Source organism: Octodon degus, unplaced genomic scaffold (assembly GCF_000260255.1).
Source record: "Octodon degus isolate 3935 unplaced genomic scaffold, OctDeg1.0 scaffold00191, whole genome shotgun sequence".
Lineage (NCBI taxonomy): Eukaryota > Metazoa > Chordata > Mammalia > Rodentia > Octodontidae > Octodon > Octodon degus.
Window position 1 is genome coordinate 4955444 of NW_004524767.1, and position 16526 is coordinate 4971969.

The window sequence follows — 16526 nt, forward strand, 5'->3', positions numbered from 1 at the left end:
TATGTGGAGCAGGGTATTGAACAGCTGTATGCTGGGCCTGACTGAATTTGCATAAACAGGTGCTTAAATGACTAAGCTAATCAGCAGGCCCCCTTAAATTGTTAGGAGTTAGAATCATTTGGATTTCTTTTCATTGTTAAACATTCAAAACAGGTATTATGGGGTATTCTCAGTAATAGGCCATACTATGTTTGCCTTTAAAATAATAAATGAAAAAGAGAAAATGTGACTACAAAAAGTTTAATGAAAATTCATTATATATCACATTCACTCCATTCCATTCTAAATTATTTTATTTATTTATTTATTTATTGGTGGAACTGGGGATAGAACTCAGGCACTTGTGCTTGCCAGGCAAGTGCTTATTCTACTGTGTTATCTCCCCAGCCCCTAAATTATATATTTTAAATATCATTAGATTACTAAAACAAAAATGCATGTGGAGAGAAAAAATATTTGATGCACTTTAGATTGCAAAAGTATCATTTAAAAAGGTCAATAATATACTACACATCACTATTAATTGAAGGGTAGCTACATACAATAAACACTGTCTGAATTACATGTATCATGTAACAGTTCAAAATGTAAGTATTGGGGCTGGGGAGATGGTGCAGTAGAATAAGCACTTACCTGGCAAGCACAAGGGTCTGAGTTCAATTCCTGGTTCTGCAATAAATAAATAAATAAATAAATAAATAAATAAATGTATCCTGCATCTAAAAAAAAATGCAAGTATTTGCATCACATTTTCTTTTGTTACTTTCTAGCATTTGGAAACAGACAAATTGCAATATCTGCTATCAATTTCCTGGTATGTATGTTTGGTATTATTTGTACACATGTACTAATGTTGTTATTAATAATATAAAATACATTTTATTTGAAGAATTTGTCACTTAAGAAATATTATTTCATTTTCATTCTGTAAAACAAGACAAATCAAATAACTTCCTACTATCATGCTGTTAACTCTATAAAAATTATGTTACATGCTATTAAAATTATTATTAAATAACTTTATAATCATATTAGTATACAAATATTTTAATGAAAAATGCTATAGTTACTTAAGAAAGATATATATATATATATATATATATATATATATTCATTTGAAATATAGTACATATTTGAAAAAAGCGTAGTCAATGATTCATCTAATTTACAAACTTTCCAGGGGAAAAAATTTGTTTTACATGTATAATCCTAAAACCACTTTAGCAAAGTTGTTAATTTAGATAATTTAAGAAGAAGAGAAATTCTGAATGCTTCTTTTACTTTACTTTATTCATTTGATACTACCTCAAGCCCAGGGACTTGGTTCTTTCCAAATTGCTTCCAGTCTTATTTTTTCAACCATATAATTTTACTAAACACATACACAGTGTAAGTTAATGCTTCATACTTCACTATAGTTCTTCTCCCATGGCTTTTCTTTATGTATTTGCAGCTCATGTGAGTTATACACAGCTTCATATTCTTTGAGAACTTTTACTGAAAGACCCACAATCCACCTTCTAATACAAGGAATATGTTACCCGCCAGTTTTTGTAGGAATTGTCCACTCTTACACTTTGTGCAATATCATTGTTAAATTGTTACTACAATAACGCAAGAGAAAAAAGATGAAGGACACATACAGGGAAGGAAGAATTCAAATTAAGCTTATTTCTATATTTCAAAGACTAAATATTCCACCAAATGTCAGTTTTGAGCTGATAAATGAATTCAACAATGTAGCAAGCTATAGAATAAACATTATACAATCAATAGCTTCACTGTACACCAACAATAGACGAGGTAAGAAAAATGTTAGAAAAGCAAATCTATTCATAATAGCTTGTAACACTTAATCAATTTCCTAACATCAACCCAATCAAATTTCCTACAATGAAAATTTCAAAACATTGAAGAGCTTGAAGAAAAAAAAAACTAGAATATGGAACATTCACTCATGTTACTGGTTTGCCAGAATTAATATTGTTTAAAAAGCCATATTGCCAAAGCAATCTGTAAATTCAGTGCAATCCACAGCAAATTACCAGTGACATACTTTTTCACAACTACAAAAATGAATCTCAAAAATCCATATAAAGATGCAAAAAGTTGACAACATAATCCTAAGCAGAATGAGTAAGACTGGAAACATTACAAGAACCAACTTCAAATGTATTTCAAAGCCATTGCAACAAAAATTTCATGGTACTGGGATAAAAACAAACATGCAGCCAGACAGAACAGAAGAAAACACAGCAACAACCCATATCACTGCAGTTATCTGATTCTGGAAAAAGGAGCTCTAAAATTAAATTGGAAAAAACAAACAAATAAAAAAACAGGCCCAACAAATAGTATTGGAAACACTGAATGTCCACTGCTAGAAAATGAAAACTAGATCCTCCCTCTATACAATTAATTCAAAATCAACAAATAACATAGGCATAAAGTCTGAAATTTGGAAACTACTATAAGAAGGCATAGGAGGTACACTTGAAGTCACAAGGATAGGCAGAGATTTTCTGAACAGGAATCCAGTAGGAGGAAATAATAGCAGGAAACACCAAGTAACACTACATCAAATTAAACAAATAACAGAAGGAAGAGAAAACCTACAGAATGAGAGAAAATCTTTGCCAGCTACTCTTATGACAGAGGATTAATTTCTAGAATATATGAAAACATTGGGAATAACTAATACCAAAACACAAAACATCCAAATAAACAAATGCAAACAAACTGAACAGACACTTCTCATAAGAAGTGTAAGTGGCCATAAATATATGAAAAAATGTTGGATATCTTTAACCATTAGTTAGATGTAAATAAAAATGTCGCAGAAATTCTCTCACCCTAGTCAGAATGCCAGTCATTAAGAATACAAAGAAAAACAATTAGGGGCTGTAACTACATGGGGAAGGATGGAGGAGAAGAAACACTTCTATGCTGTAGTGAACATAAATTAGTGCAGTCACTCTGAAAATCAGTAAGAAGATTCCTCAAAGAACTAAAAATACAGCTGCCAACTACAGTACTCCTCGGTATGCGCTCAGTTAGAATACACATACTGTAGCAGTATTGCACACCTGTGCTTCAGGCTGCAGGCTGCTGGGGCAGAAGGAGCAAGTCAGAGTGAAGGAAACACGAGGCAAAGGTTGATTTAGAACATAGCAAATGTAAGGAAGCGCTGCCAGCTAGCAGGATACTTACGAGGCTGGGGAATTTCACCTGACTTCGCGGCTTGTGCTCCTCGCTGCTGATACTTATATCCTTATAAATGTTTCCCTGGCTGGTCTAATCACAGCCAACCATGCTCTTAGGCTTTGCTTCACAGCTGGGGGAAAGGTCAGGGGCTGAACATTTGGCAGGGGCTGCTTCTTCCAGGACGTAGTGCAGGTGAGCCTGAGGTCAGTGCACAGCCCTCAGCTGCCCCCTGATGCCCTACACCTCTCAGCCACTAACTATCCTTGTGAGTTTAAGACACCAGGATGCAGGAGCACCCACCCTTAATAGTACAGAAATCAGCCAATGTAAATGTAACAGAGAACCATAGGAATTACTCCATTTCTCTGAGTTTGTTTGATCTGATCATACACTTCAAAAATAAAGCATTGTTAAATTTCTATGTTTGAAGAGACTTTTAAAGACTGATTTGTTAAGATAAAAGAAAAAATAATTTTAATTATAAATAGTACTGAAGACATGTACAAATTTTCATAGCAGTGCAAAATATCAAATGTGATTGCATTTCATAGGGATTTAGAAATTGAGACAAAGCAATTCTATTACTCCTTCAAAAATAAAATATGATCCCAATTATAGAAATGCTTGCCAGACCTAGCATTGCTTAATGAAGATGAAGGCACCTAAGGCATTCAAATTTTGCAAAGAATTTGTGTCAAGTTTTAAATTTCAGGAAATTGATTCTATTCAGAATATAATAACTGAAGTAATTGAATCTGTGTATTCAAATTCAAGAAAAACTACACATTATTTTCAAATCATACTGTAACATTCATGTTTTTAAAGTAATAACTGAAAGTATAGATGCATGAATATTTCAGGCTTACAACAGGTACTATTTGTGTAAACTGTATGGAAAGAATAGGAAACCTGATTTAATGTCCAGAGACTATTTAAGTCATTTTATATTAAAACTATCAGCACATAGTGAAATCAAATATTGTGCAGAATGAACAAAGGAAAAATTGTTTTCTGTAATAGAGTCTTCAATGGAAAAAATCTATCTACATTGCACATGTTTTTAGTAATAAAATATGTTTTATTACTAAAATATGTTTTATTACTGTTTTCCAAATATGCAATTCTAACATATTGATCTATGAACATTTTTAATATAAGAAACTGCATTATTCATTTGAATTGATTTAATTATTCTTGCTATGTAGGACCAGATTATCACTTTGTAATCAGATGACATATTAGAACCATGCTGAATACGACTATGGTTGACTCTTGATTACTCATGGAGGAGTAATCCATTTTTTTACTAACAATTAACAATTATAATTTTCTCTTCAACTGTCTATGATTTATTTCAACTGATACTCTAAGTTATTGGAAATTTTAAGATATATACCCTCCAAATCAGTCATTTTCAGTGGAAAATTCTTTGATTTTGATGAGTTCCATGCTATGGACACCACATTTTTAAGTTCTCTCTCTCTCTCTCTCTCTCTCTCTCTTTCTCTCTTTTACTTTGACTACAAGTCTGCAGTCCTTCATGAACTCGTATGCTGTGGGGGAGTGGTACATGTACATAGCACATTTCAATTTTTCTTTTTACTTCCTCTCTCCACGCATTTATTTTTCCAGCATCAAATCCTTTTATTTATTTTATGAGGCCTTATCAAGTGGATCATATGTACAGATTTAAACCAGGCTAATAGGCCAAAGAACATACAAACTATATAAGGCAACTCTACTAAATCAAAGCACAATTTCAGATACTTTATCTTCCATGAAATATTTTATTACTTCTTTTGCTTAAAATTTTCTCAGACTCTCAATATAAATTTTATTATTCATTCCAATATCTTCAAGAATCATAAACTTACAGTACTAAACAAATATAATGAAGTGTATAAGTATAAATAGCCCCAAAATGCTTTAGTGTAATTTGTTTTTCTGCCCTCGATACTCTCAATTTTTTTTTTTTTTTTTTTTGTATTTTTTAGGGAAGGGTCTACAGGGTGTTCAGGGTCTCACTACTAGATCGGACTCGTGGTGATCTGTCTGTTTACAGCCTTCCAAGAGCTGGGATTACAGGTGTGCGCCACCACGCCCAGTGCCAGTTGCCCTCTCAGTACCCCCCGGGGGCGGGGCCAACAAAGCAGGCCTGGAGATAGAACCCCGGCCCCTGAACCTGCTTGCAGGTGCTTTAATCTGCTGAGCTATGCTCTCAATTATAGTGTCTATAATTCTTATGTTTCCCCAACTTGTCTTCATTTTGGAATCCTACTCCACTTAAAATGCAACAAATAAAGCAAAAAAATAAAATTTTCAAAGCAAATATTATGTTTAAACAGCAGTCCTGTTTACCTTGTATTCTTTTCCTCTCCAATTTTTATTCTCTAGGAGCAATTATGGTTTTCCGGTTCTTTGCACAATGAGTATTTCATCAAAAATTGTAATTTGCCCTTTCCCTCTCCACTCTTGCTGTAAATACAAATAGCACGAGCAGACAGTGATATATGACATGGTTTCTAAAGTCCTGAAAGCAGCTCTTCTCTATTTGTGTGGGTCTTGAGTGTCACCATTAGGTATTCTCTCACTGGTGGACTTTTATTATTATTAAAATGGAGAATTTCTGGGAGAGGTAAAAGACGTGTCCTGACTGAGTGGGCGCACCAGCTCTTCTGTGTTGGAGAGTGGCTCGGGAGGAGGGCGGCGATCTCGACGGGGAGAGAGTACCCAAGGGAAGGGCGCTTCGCAGCCTTTGCTCCAGGTGCGAGTGGGCAAACCTGTGGCGGCTTTCCAGAACGGACAGAGGTCGAGGAGGGATGAAAAGTAAGCTCAGGTTTGGTTGTGACATTTTTTTTTTCTTTTTCTTTTCTTTTCTTTTCTTCTTTTTTTTTTAATTCCTTCATTCAGTGTTGGTAGACATCACGGTAAAGACTTACAGTCCACGGCTCTGTGTGTGGATACTCGCAGTTTCGTTTCCCCGCCGCTGTCCTGGGGCATCTAGTTTAAGTGACGGAGAAAACAGCCCTTGCACTTGCATGTGTTGCGTCTCATTGTTCAGTGAAAGTTTTATTTGAAAATTGGAGTGGAACAGTAATGATGTGAAATTAATGTGGACAGCTTTGGTATTTTATTATTTTTGTTAAAATTGTTGATTTAATTGACTTACCTTTAGTACATTATCAAAATTAAAAATCAGTTTCTACTATAAAATTTTAGTTGGCACAATGTGTAAAATAAAAGCTAATTTCAAAAAAGGTTCTTGAGTGATTAGGGTAAAAAACAATGATTTCGTGAGGACTCACTCCAGAGATACTGTATATAAACAATGTATCTTTTTGAAAAAATAATGTATAGTACTTAATTTTATAGTGCTATAGTCTTATACTATTTGTCTAAAATCTCATATTACACAATATTTCATGAAATATCTATAGACTAAAAGATAATTCCAGAATTAGAAAGGTTTTTATAATTGGATGGACCTTCAAAAAAGAAGAAAATTTAAACATTTTAAACCATTAGTTACAATTTACTGATTGAATAGCTTCATGGCAAAGATGATGCAATACTTTTCATGCAACATGAATTGATAGCAACTATCAATATGCAGTTTTATATTATTTAATATAAGACCATACTTGAATTCATTAAATTTTTAACATTATTCATTTTTTTGTTTCCATATTTTCTTATTTTAAATAGTAAAAACAAAAAGAAAAGCAAAAATAAATAAAAATAAAAACAAAAACAATATACAAATACAGATGGTACAGAATTTCATTATTCATTTTCAAAATTAACAATGTTTTACTTCACATATATATTTTCTATTAAACCTATAATTAACCTGCTAGAGTTTTTTTTTTTTTTTTTCTGAAACACATGCATCTCATCAGAAGGATGTTTGTATAAAGATTTGAAAGTATAGTAGGGTTTTCATAATAAAAATGTAGAGATTAGGCATTGGAAAAGTATAATTTTATGTGCATAGTAATCTAAATTATCATAAATTAGAAGATTTATGAATATTGAAACAGAGTAATATTGGTTTATGTTATCAAATATCATTTTCCTCTATGTGAATACACATTATCTACTGAGATTAAAACTACCTTCCATAACTCAGAATATTTATGAATTTCACAGATGAAACACATTCATATTCATCCAAATATTATCTTATTTTTGCAAAGTTCATTAAGGGAAAATAAAGAAAACATTTTTCTGTAGGCATCATTATAATAGTTATAAATATAGATAATAAAATAGATGAGACCCAGAGAAACTAAAAGTGAGTGTTTGAAATGGTTTGTTCATTCTGGATTTCAATTAAACCACTTGTGGCCATACTCATATTATAAATAAATCACTACATCTGTGGCATTAATAGTAATGATAACAATAGCAATACCTGTATGATGAGAGAACATTTATGATGAATAATAAAATGATAGTTTTCATTTCTACAAAATATATCTGATTGCACTAGGAGGACTGATTTTTTCTTGTGGAAGTCTAATAATTTTTCGAAAACAAAAAGACAAAGCCTAACTATTCAAAGGCTACACATTCTTCATTAGGATGCTTGGACTTTGGACTTAGTTCCAAAGAGAAATGATTTCCAGAAATTCAAAGAAAAAATAGTTTAGCCTGATTGTAAGGAAGAACAATGCATTGTAAAAATGATGTAAGAGTAAATGACTAGAAGTTGGTCTACATTGATTTTTGGTCGCTGAACGTTGGTCACTGGAATCTACAGTGACAGTAGGCAGAGGACCAATACCCTGTACAGTACTAGACAATGAGAACCTAGTAAAGCCTCATATATTTTGATCCAATTTTGTTTTTGAATATGAATAAATTAGATTTAACAGGAGATATATTTAGATAAATTTTATGGACACATATATGATACATTATTTCTGATATATTAACCAAAATCTTTCCTGAACCTGTTCGTTTGACACCAAACTTATTTGTCTGTTGGTAAATAGTAGTATTTATTAAAATCAAAGTATCACAGAACTTTGAGAAAAGAGGACCTTAGAAGAAGTAAAAGTGTTTTTTTCTTTTTTCTAATTGAAAACATTTTTTAAAAGATGATTTTCTGGTGAGAACAATATTTCTTTTCAATTGCATTGATTATTAATTTCATAGCTCACTTTATCCACAGGATAATATCCTCTTCTTAAATTAAGATATAATTTTTGGATTTGGAATTCACATATTACATGGACTATATGTATATCGAGAATATACGTTTAAAATAGGCACAGTTGTATCATACTGAAAAAGTTTTAATATGTTTTGTAGATTTGTGAGGCTGGGAATCATTTCATCAATGTAATATTGGCTCATCCCAATCACACAGGTTAGTTTATTTTTCTTTTTATCTTCCCCAGAGAACTGTGATAATTTTAAAACCCTATTTATCAGGTTTTTAAAGGGTAACAGTAGTTAGAAAGATTCAACTAAACATGCGGATAAAGGAACCATATGCCTTATTCTGGTTTTGTTTTATATTAATATACCAATCAATTCATCTCTGAACTGAGCTCAAAAATTTTGTTCTTGGATTTTATCTTAAAGGAAAGTTAGCTAAATATAAAAATTGAAAGAGTTACATTGGTTCCTCAGTAGAGTGTGATATGGGTGACGGGGTCCCTACTTATGAAATTCCTGAGTACACTATTACTTACTTATGTTTCATTCTAAATACAAAAATTCCATTGTAAAATAAACCATTTCTGGAATGACTAACATATGAATTAATATGTATGATATTACTCAAGTCATGAAGTCCAGTTATGGCTGCCTGGTTACGTAGTGTCCCTTGAATATGTTCGTCATCATCAGAATTCAGTAGTAATGTAAACTTTTTCTCAAACAGGTATAGTGCTCCATTAGAAGTAGAGCACGCTTGCTTTCCTGTGCTGTTCATCATTATGCCATGCTTTTGGGGCCTGTAGAAAGCATTGCACATTATCTTTTCCTACCACTGACAGATTTAATATGTGGGACTTAATTATAAGGTCCAGTTGCAGGATTGCTTATATTAAAGCTTCAGTCTGTTACAATTGTCTGCCTTTAATGCGACTAAAGTACTGCACATTTCTCTTATGTGGTGTGTGACTCAAGCCAGTTTTTCCTCATGTATAATATAAAACCTCCACAACTAGAAAAGGCCTACAAAAATAATTAAAATGTATAATGTACATTATTCCTCATGATAAATATGATCACTATGTACTAATAAAATATTCTTTATGATTCATTGTAAGGAAAATAAAGCTAATTTGATTCACCTTTGTTTTAGAGGAGGAAAACTACATTTGTAAACTGGGTGCCTATGCATGTCCATGTACCTAACGCTGGGTTAATCTGCTTTAGGAAAATGTTCATGTCTTTTTGTTAATTATGGTAGTAGACAATCCTAAAAAGTTGTAATATTTTAATGATCATCCTCAAATTATACCTGACTTTTTAAAGAACTACAGTAAAAAGTTGATGGTGAAATCATGCAGAATACTTCCCAAGCAGACTTTAGATCTTGAGTGCTCCTTGAGATGCAGTATTGTCTTACAGAAGAACAGGTGTCAGTGCAGATTTTTCCAGTGACTTCTCACATTGCCATAGTTACTGCTCCAAAGACTATAAAATTACACTCTTGTTAGCTTTTGCAGCTGTGGAGTTATGTATTATCATCAGTGGAAAAGACCATTCTGGACCTCCTAGAACTAATTTTTTAAAAGTCTTCCCACTGTAGGGTTACTTTACATTCGCTAAAGTATAGAAAATAAATGACCTGAATAAAGGACAACAAGTAACTTACTGAGGTTCTTTAATGAAAGATTATGCAAATAATTCATATATACACTTGTTTTGGTGTGGTAATGTCTTTCTTGCTCCAGTCCACAACTATTTTCTGTCAGTAGGTTTGGAATCTTATGATTGATTTAATTCTAAAAATTTGAAAGGGCTAATAAATTTTATATTGTACAGTTTCTCCCTTTTTTCTGACTGTTGGTCTACAACTATTTTACATGAATTCAATGTTGGGTATTCATCTATCTATACTTTAGGGAAATTGTATTCTATAGACAACCATAATTTTGTGGAGCTCAAGGCTCGTCCACTGTGGCATATGGCTATGTATGTTGTAACTCCAACTGACTTCATTTTCAATGAAGAGGAGAGATCCTTTATTCCAAATCAACCCTAGTTATTTCAGTTCTAAAATTACTTACATCACTTATAGTCACACAGATATAGCAAAGGGCCAACATTAATCTTATTAATGATGAGTCCCTTACACTAATATATTCAAGAACACTTTGAGACACCGGACCTCCTTATTGCCACTCCCACTGGGCCTGGGAAAGTACATGAGAATGAGGCACTTGAGGAAACCCATTATTTGCATAGACAGGAGCTCTTTGTTTTCAGTCTTATGTAGAAAATCTATTTTATGAAATCTATTTATCAAAGTCATCTTCCTATTTCTCTAATCTCTGTGTTCTTTCTTTACTTGCCTGACATTGAAATTTTGACATTTGGTCTCATTACTTTGACATTTCTTTGTACATTTTTCAGGCAGTGTGTTCCACCAAAATATTCAATTTCGTAAACTAAGAGAGGGTTTCAAAGTCATAAACCTACTTTTGGGGCTGGAGAGATAGCTCAGGAGGAAAAGCATTTGCCTAGCAAACACAAGGTCTTGAGTTCAATCACCGGTTCTAAAAACAAAACAAACAAACAAACAAAAAAACCAAACAACCCTACTTTCAGGCAATCTGGTCATTTTTACTTTTATCAAGCACTTTCATAGTCCAATAACATGTGTATTCTAATGCTGTTTGGATCCTACTGGCTAGGTCTTGCATCTCCTTTGGGGTATAGTCCTCTTGTCTATAACTGGAAAGTTTTAAAGTAATACAAAGCTGGCTACTGCTAAAAGCTATAAATGAATATGGAAAAGATCTATTTTTTTTTGTTACTATAGCCCAAATTTTATTTTCCTCAGACACTTATTTATCATATATATACTTCTACTGAAGCTTTCACATACATTTTTACTAAATACATCAAAAATTAAAGTTGTAAGGAAGTTTAGGTTTATGCAGCTCTAAGCCACTATGACAGCTTCTGTATTTCTGGAAGGAAAATCATCTTTTTTAGGTTTCAGGAAGTTTATGAAAACCTAGATGACACGATACTGTCAATGAACGCCTTGGAACAGGAGTTGTATATTCTTGAAACTTGAGTATGGTTGCAATTAGGTACTAGATCCAGGCCTCAGTTGTATGACATTTTATTGCAGAAGGCTGCAGAATTTTTAAGTGCTTCCAAGGGGCAGCTGGGCATGATGGCATGCAGCTGTAATCACAGCACTGGGCAGGCTGAGGCAGGAGTATCACTGTGAGTTAAAGACCAGTTTGGGCTACAAAGTAAGCTGAAGTTCAGCCTGGACTGCATAACATGACCCTGATTCAAAAAAACAAACAAACCAGAAAACAGGAAAATACCAGCAAAATCAAATAATAAAAACAAATTAGTGTTTCCAAAAAGGTCATTTAGTGGGCACATTCAGCTTTTAATTGCTTAATTAATTAAGCAATTAATTTTTAATTAATTTTAATTGCTTAGTTGATATTGTCCATGTCATTCTTAGCTACACTTGTCAAGTACATTCATAGAAATTGCCATTTAATGCCCCTCTTTATATTGGACTTGATAATGCCTTCACTTCCATCAGGAGAACATATCCACGCACCACCAGCAAAAAGTCCCACACTTGCACTGACTCTGTACCCACAACCAGCTCTTTGGAATTTCCCAGCAACAAGGAGCTTGCCTGTGATGGGTCTCCAGTATGTCCAGTAACTCTGAAAGGTCGTTCAAGCAGCTGCTATGTGAACTAGGCTTGGGGCCCTCTACAGAGATCGGGCTTGATTGGAATACAAATGCTGAGATTGAGGCTGCTGCTCTCAAGGTTTAGAGAGAAATGACTTGGAAGATAAGAAAGAAATAATCATGTGTAGATAAAATATCAACACATGATATTTTCTACCATCTAAATAAGCATCTGCAATGCCCACATTGCATACTCTAAAGCTAGTATGAATAATCAATGTTGAGTCATAAATTGGGTCATAAATTTCCCATATTAATGCAATATTGAATTAAAATTAAACAGGACTACTCTGACTTTGACTTTGCTTGCTGACTTCAGCCATAAAATTCCTATAGAACAAGCTTGGAACAATGGCTTCCCATGTACACTCCACAAACCAGCAGAAAAGGCTGGTTACAACCATAATGAATTCAGGTGGTACAACACCTTACTGTAAAAATTTGTTCAACTGTCATTTATTTGTAGGCTAAGGAAACATATCATGGAGAATGTAAATATTAAAATAATAAGTCATAAATTTGTACATTATTATAACTGACAACAGCTATACATATTTAAAGAGTATTATGCATTTACAAATATTTGTCTGAGTCATAAGACATATTTATTATTTAATATACATTTGTATCTGGAAAAAGTTGATCATTCCCAGCCCCAGGGCCTGAAAATTCATAGACAGCTAAGCCTAACTTATCTTGTGTATATCTTCCAGCTGTGAAATTCAATAGCTGTAACATGGATAGGTTCCTCAGTTACCTTTGTTTTGACTTATATGGGAACATCACTCAAAGGCATTTGAATGGTGTCATAAGAGATTCACTAGTATTATGTGATGTATTATTTGTCCTAATTCTGAAATGAGCAGTATATGAAATGTGCAAGGACTTAATGTGGTTTTTACTTGATATTTCAAGCAGGGCTATAATTTTGAAAATAACATACTGACATTTCATTGTGACTTTAGTTATAACTAGAAGAGATTAGTAGATTTGTTATCTGATTAAATCTTGCTAGGGAGAATAAAACAGTAATTTTATAATGCCTATTTACTTTTATAAATGTCGTGTCTCAAAGTTCAACCTGAAATCATTATAAATTTTTCAAAATGCTTCTTGAAAAAATTTGCGAGAAGAAAACTAACAAAAATCAAGTAATAGTATGTCAAATATAATGAGTGTTGTAAATAACATTTTTGATTGCTGAGCAGAAATAATTTATTTGGTATTTATGAATATTAGCCATACTGATTCAGTTTAATCCTCTTACAATAGATTTTCACATTCTTCTGACATAAGTGGCATTCTTATAAAATTCCCTTTGGGTTTCACTACTTTAATATGAAGGGAGCTGTGAGGCATTTAGTAATTTTCACCAAATTCATAGATCCACACACTAACAGAGAATGGAAAGAGGTATGCAAATGTCCAAGCACATTATAGAAATCAGCCTGTAATGCTGCTGCAGCTGTACATGAAATAAATTTACATGGAATAAATACATTAAATAAATGTAGATATTATTTTATTAAAAGTCTTAGGAACATCATTTTTCTTATGTGCTATGAAATTTTATGGCAACAGAGCTGTAGACACATTCGGAAATGACAATTATTCTTTTGAGTCAAAGGTCATAACATTTAAATGGGGCCCTTCTGAATAATTTATAGTATAAGTTGTTACAAATATCTCATGACATTTGGTGTACTCTACAGTTGTTCTTGGGATTTAGGTTTATATAATAAACATATGTTCATGTTTGCAATGAGTAACGTTGTTGACATCATACTCTCTTTTTAAAAGGACATAATGCCTGCTTCCCAAGTCCAAATTATAACCCCTTCACATGGATGTTTTTCCTGGTTTCATGTCCAAACTACACATATGAGGTATGCTGTGCATGTGTGTAAATAACTTAAACTGAACTTCTTGATTATGTGTTAACTGCATTGTATGCTTTTTCATACATTATAAAATAGCACATATGTGATAAAATACATGTCAGTCTTACTTATAGACATGAGTGCAGAGCAGGGCATTCAGTTCAAGTTATAGGCATAGGAAAGTAGAAAATTTTAGGCACAATTGCCTATAAGACTAAATGAATATTGAACATAAATGTATTTATATATAGGAAGACTTTTGCATTCTTTACATAAGACATTTTAAAAGTATTCAGAAATTTAAATTTTCCCACCTTTAAAATGGTACTCTTCGATCAGTTATGAGTATATTATTTTATGGGAGTTTATTGATCATTGAAAGTAAAACTTAAATTATTTTTTCCACTTTTATGTATTTGGTATAGGGTCTCACTATACAGCTTGGACTTGTAGTGATCCTTCTTTTTTCAGCCTTCCGAATGCTGGGATTATAGGTGTGTGCCACCATGCCTGGACTCGGTGGCCGGTTCAGCGCACCCAAGGGCTGGGCTCCTGTGCATGCAGTATAGTACCAGGAGTCGTACCTGTTCCTGCACTTGCCTAAGCAGGCATTTAGTCCACTCAGCTACCTTGCTGGCCCCTTAAATTATTATTTTTGGAAGTTTATTTCTACTCATCGATTTTCTAATGTTTTAATCTTTTAAATTATCTATTTAATGTCAAAACCAAAAAATGACTGCATTATTTATGTTTTAATATAACAGATTGGATCATGGATTAGCTTCACAGTCATGACACAGACACTGCCAGGTAAAGCTGGTTTACCAGTGTTTACTCAAAGTTAATGCACTGTTGGGGGGACTGGTCTCTGAGAATAACTTACTCTATTGCTAACCTGTGTCGGCACAAGGATTGTTGTGTTATTTGATACTGAGTTTAACAGTATTAAACATATTGAAGTATCATTGAGATTTAATTCTGTATGACTAGTGCTTGATCCAAGAAAGGAAATCTAATTTAAATACATTTATTAAGCAATGAGATTTTGTCAAGCAGAAGCAGTAGCAGTTACACACTCTGCATGAATCTCTCTTCTGTGCACGCATGTGGGCATGTGTGTGCATTTTGGTAATTATCCAGGAGAAGCTGTGAAGGTAGAGCTGGGAAGCAGCAGTGCCTACTCTTGAGTACTGGGCCTTTTAACACACATTAGAAAGCTGAGTGACCCGAGCTGTGTGTACTAAGTGGCACACGTGCTACACTCAGTTCATCCATGTGTTGTTTCACTGTATAACAATTTAGAATCATATTTAATGTGGCTTATCATATTTCATGTATATACATTTACATTTAGAGAGGGACAAGTTATATATTTGAAAAATATTATTAAAATAGTTCAAATGAGTAAAAATTTCATTTGTGGAAATATTTTGTGTCAAGAGATTTGGAAAAGTGAAGATTGCTAAGTATTTCTATATCTTTTCTTCTGTATAACGAATATTAAGTGAACATATATTATGCTCGGCAGTAAGTATCAGGAAGTAGATAAGAACAGGTAGCATCTGAGGAATATTTTAAAGATTAATACATCTTGCCTCCATCATAAGAATGCAAAGAAAGACAATTCTTTTTTTTTTTTTCCTAGCTGGGATTTTTACACTTTTGATGAGTATCCAGATGTCTTTGTGGGCAAAAAAGAAACATAAATTTTACCTGAAGAAGTTTAACTCATGTATGCACAGGAAATCAGCAATAATTCCATTTATATTGTAAAATGAATAAGTGTTCTAATATCAAGAAAGATAGTATATAAACTTACTAACTCAAGCTTATTTAAGGATAATTAGCTAATGTTCTATCAAGGTATGAATTGTATCAGTGTTTTTACTGATTGAAATATGAACTGTTTTAGAGTTTATCCAAACTCATAGTTATGAAGATTAGGTAATAAAAAGTAGAACTAATAAACAGAGTCTGTCAAAAAAATGTACGCACACTTCAGAACTTTGCTGTACTGTATTATACTAATAAAGGTCTGAAGTACAAAGGCAACCACACTGAGCCCTTTTTACAATTGCAGAAGCAAAAGGTAATTTGTATTAATCTCATGATATCTCGATAAATTTGAAATAAAAAAATGTAACATTGGGCATGGTGGGGCACGAATGTAATCCCAGCTCTTTGGAAGCTGTAAACAGTCGGATCACTACAAGTCTGATTCAGCAGCAAGACCCTGAACACCCTGTAGACCCGTCCCTAAGATACAAAAAAAAATAATAAAATAAAATAAAGCATGTATACAAGTTCTTTCCTGATAAACACAGTTTTTGATGGACTATGTAAAATTAATTAAATATAAAATATTCCTGAGATGTTGATGTTCAAGAAATTTTTACTTCATTAATATTTTATTAACATTTTTCATCAATTCATCAATTGAATTCATCAATTCTATTTTTCATATATTTAAAATATCAATTATGAAGTAAATATTTTTAATATCAGCTCAAAAATCACTAGAATTTC

At 32.9% G+C, this 16526-nt stretch overlaps 1 protein-coding gene across 1 annotated transcript in view; it reads left to right on the top strand.

Moving 5' to 3' along the window:
• Tecrl (trans-2,3-enoyl-CoA reductase like) overlaps positions 1-16164 on the top strand; it is a 148642-nt gene extending 132478 nt beyond the window's left edge. Inside the window, exons 7-11 of the mRNA XM_004644088.2 lie at positions 771-814; positions 8521-8578; positions 13921-14006; positions 14765-14810; positions 15646-16164. Coding sequence (XP_004644145.1) covers positions 771-814; positions 8521-8578; positions 13921-14006; positions 14765-14810; positions 15646-15773 — 362 coding nt within the window. The 3' untranslated portion in view covers positions 15774-16164. The remainder of the gene's footprint in view (positions 1-770; positions 815-8520; positions 8579-13920; positions 14007-14764; positions 14811-15645) is intronic.
• The last annotated feature ends 362 nt before the right edge of the window (positions 16165-16526 follow it).